The sequence below is a fragment of the Lolium rigidum genome, chromosome 6 (genome assembly GCF_022539505.1).
Source record: "Lolium rigidum isolate FL_2022 chromosome 6, APGP_CSIRO_Lrig_0.1, whole genome shotgun sequence".
In the NCBI taxonomy this organism is placed as follows: Eukaryota; Viridiplantae; Streptophyta; class Magnoliopsida; order Poales; family Poaceae; genus Lolium; species Lolium rigidum.
This window is the reverse complement of record NC_061513.1, coordinates 310,699,510-310,700,749: the sequence shown is the minus strand read 5'-3', so window position 1 is coordinate 310,700,749 and position 1,240 is coordinate 310,699,510. Positions and strand designations below refer to the sequence as shown.

At 59.7% G+C, this 1,240-nt stretch overlaps 1 protein-coding gene across 1 annotated transcript; it reads left to right on the top strand.

Moving 5' to 3' along the window:
* Positions 1-218: 218 nt before the first annotated feature.
* Positions 219-1,012, top strand: LOC124664587. The gene is made up of 2 exons (XM_047202069.1): positions 219-887; positions 989-1,012. The coding sequence occupies exons 1-2, from the start codon at positions 219-221 to the stop codon at positions 1,010-1,012; spliced, it is 693 nt and encodes a 230-aa protein (XP_047058025.1).
* The last annotated feature ends 228 nt before the right edge of the window (positions 1,013-1,240 follow it).

Sequence of the window (1,240 nt, the reverse complement as noted above, 5' to 3'; positions counted from 1 at the left end):
ATGAGTCCGTTGCCTATCCTGCAGCGTGTTGCAGACCCTATCACCTGCAAAGCTATCAGCTTTTACCTAGGGCTGGGCTGCCATTGGCAACACGACACGTGTCCTTTTTAGCTCCATTTTCCTCCTCGTCTCTTCCTTCCCTCGCACGAACCTCTTGTCTTTTCCTTGTCCCCAAAACTCATCTGAGAGCGAGAGAGAGAGAGAGAGGAACGACGGCCATGGCTGGACAGGTGAGTTGGACCGTCATGATGCAGGCCATGCAAGCCAAGAAGACCCTCCGCCCCCAGCGCGACCGCCTCCTGCAGCTCCGGCGCCAGATGGACCAGCTCAGCCCCGGCGACGACGACCACGCGTCCAAGAACATGGAGCTCGCCGCCCACCTCTTCAACGTCTGCTACAGCGGCCTCGGGATCGGCTCCCGCATGCTCGCCAGCTGCATGGAGCTGGCGGCCAAGGGCGGCGCCCGCCTCGCCATCAACCGCGCCTTCGCCGCCATGCCCGACGAGCAGCTCCACGACGCGCTCGTCGCGCAGCGGCTCCCCGCGCGCCCGACCACCCAGACCGAGGCCTTCTCCCGCGTCGAGGCGGCCTTCAACGCCGTCAAGGTCACCGAGGAGCACCACATCCCGCGCTGCATCGAGCACCTCGTCGGCAGACGCCCTGTCCGCATGGTCCACGGCAAGAACGGGCTCGAGGACCCGGCCCCGGTCGCCGCCACCCCCGTGGACCTGGACAAGGCGCGCGACTACCTCGACCGCGCGTGCGCCCTCGCCGACCTCGCCGTCAAGCACATCGACCTCGCCGTCCTCGTCCTCTCCAGGTTCATGGACCCCAAGCAGGTCGCCAGCCTCTCCGAGGTCACCGACCAGCGCGCATCCATCTTACAGGTGACCTGCACTACTTACTTGTATTGCGTCTATTAGATCTGAGGTGTATCTCCCTTGATTTGCATCAAACAATCCATTCATTTTTCTTCCCTTTACCGCAGGGTGGACTTTATCCATCAGGCTGAGTGATGATTCACCGACGTGCTTCACCAGGTCGAGAATGTCAAGCGACGAAGGGGGTGGGATCCCTTGCACTGTTCATCAAAGCTGCTTAATTTACCTATGAATCATGTTTTGCAACCTTATAATTTCAGATCTTTTCGGTTAGATTAATCTCTGCTGCTATCTAGCTAGCTAATTCCTGGACGGCCGTGCCGTGGTTTCCGCTTTATGTAACGTACCTGCATCTATCT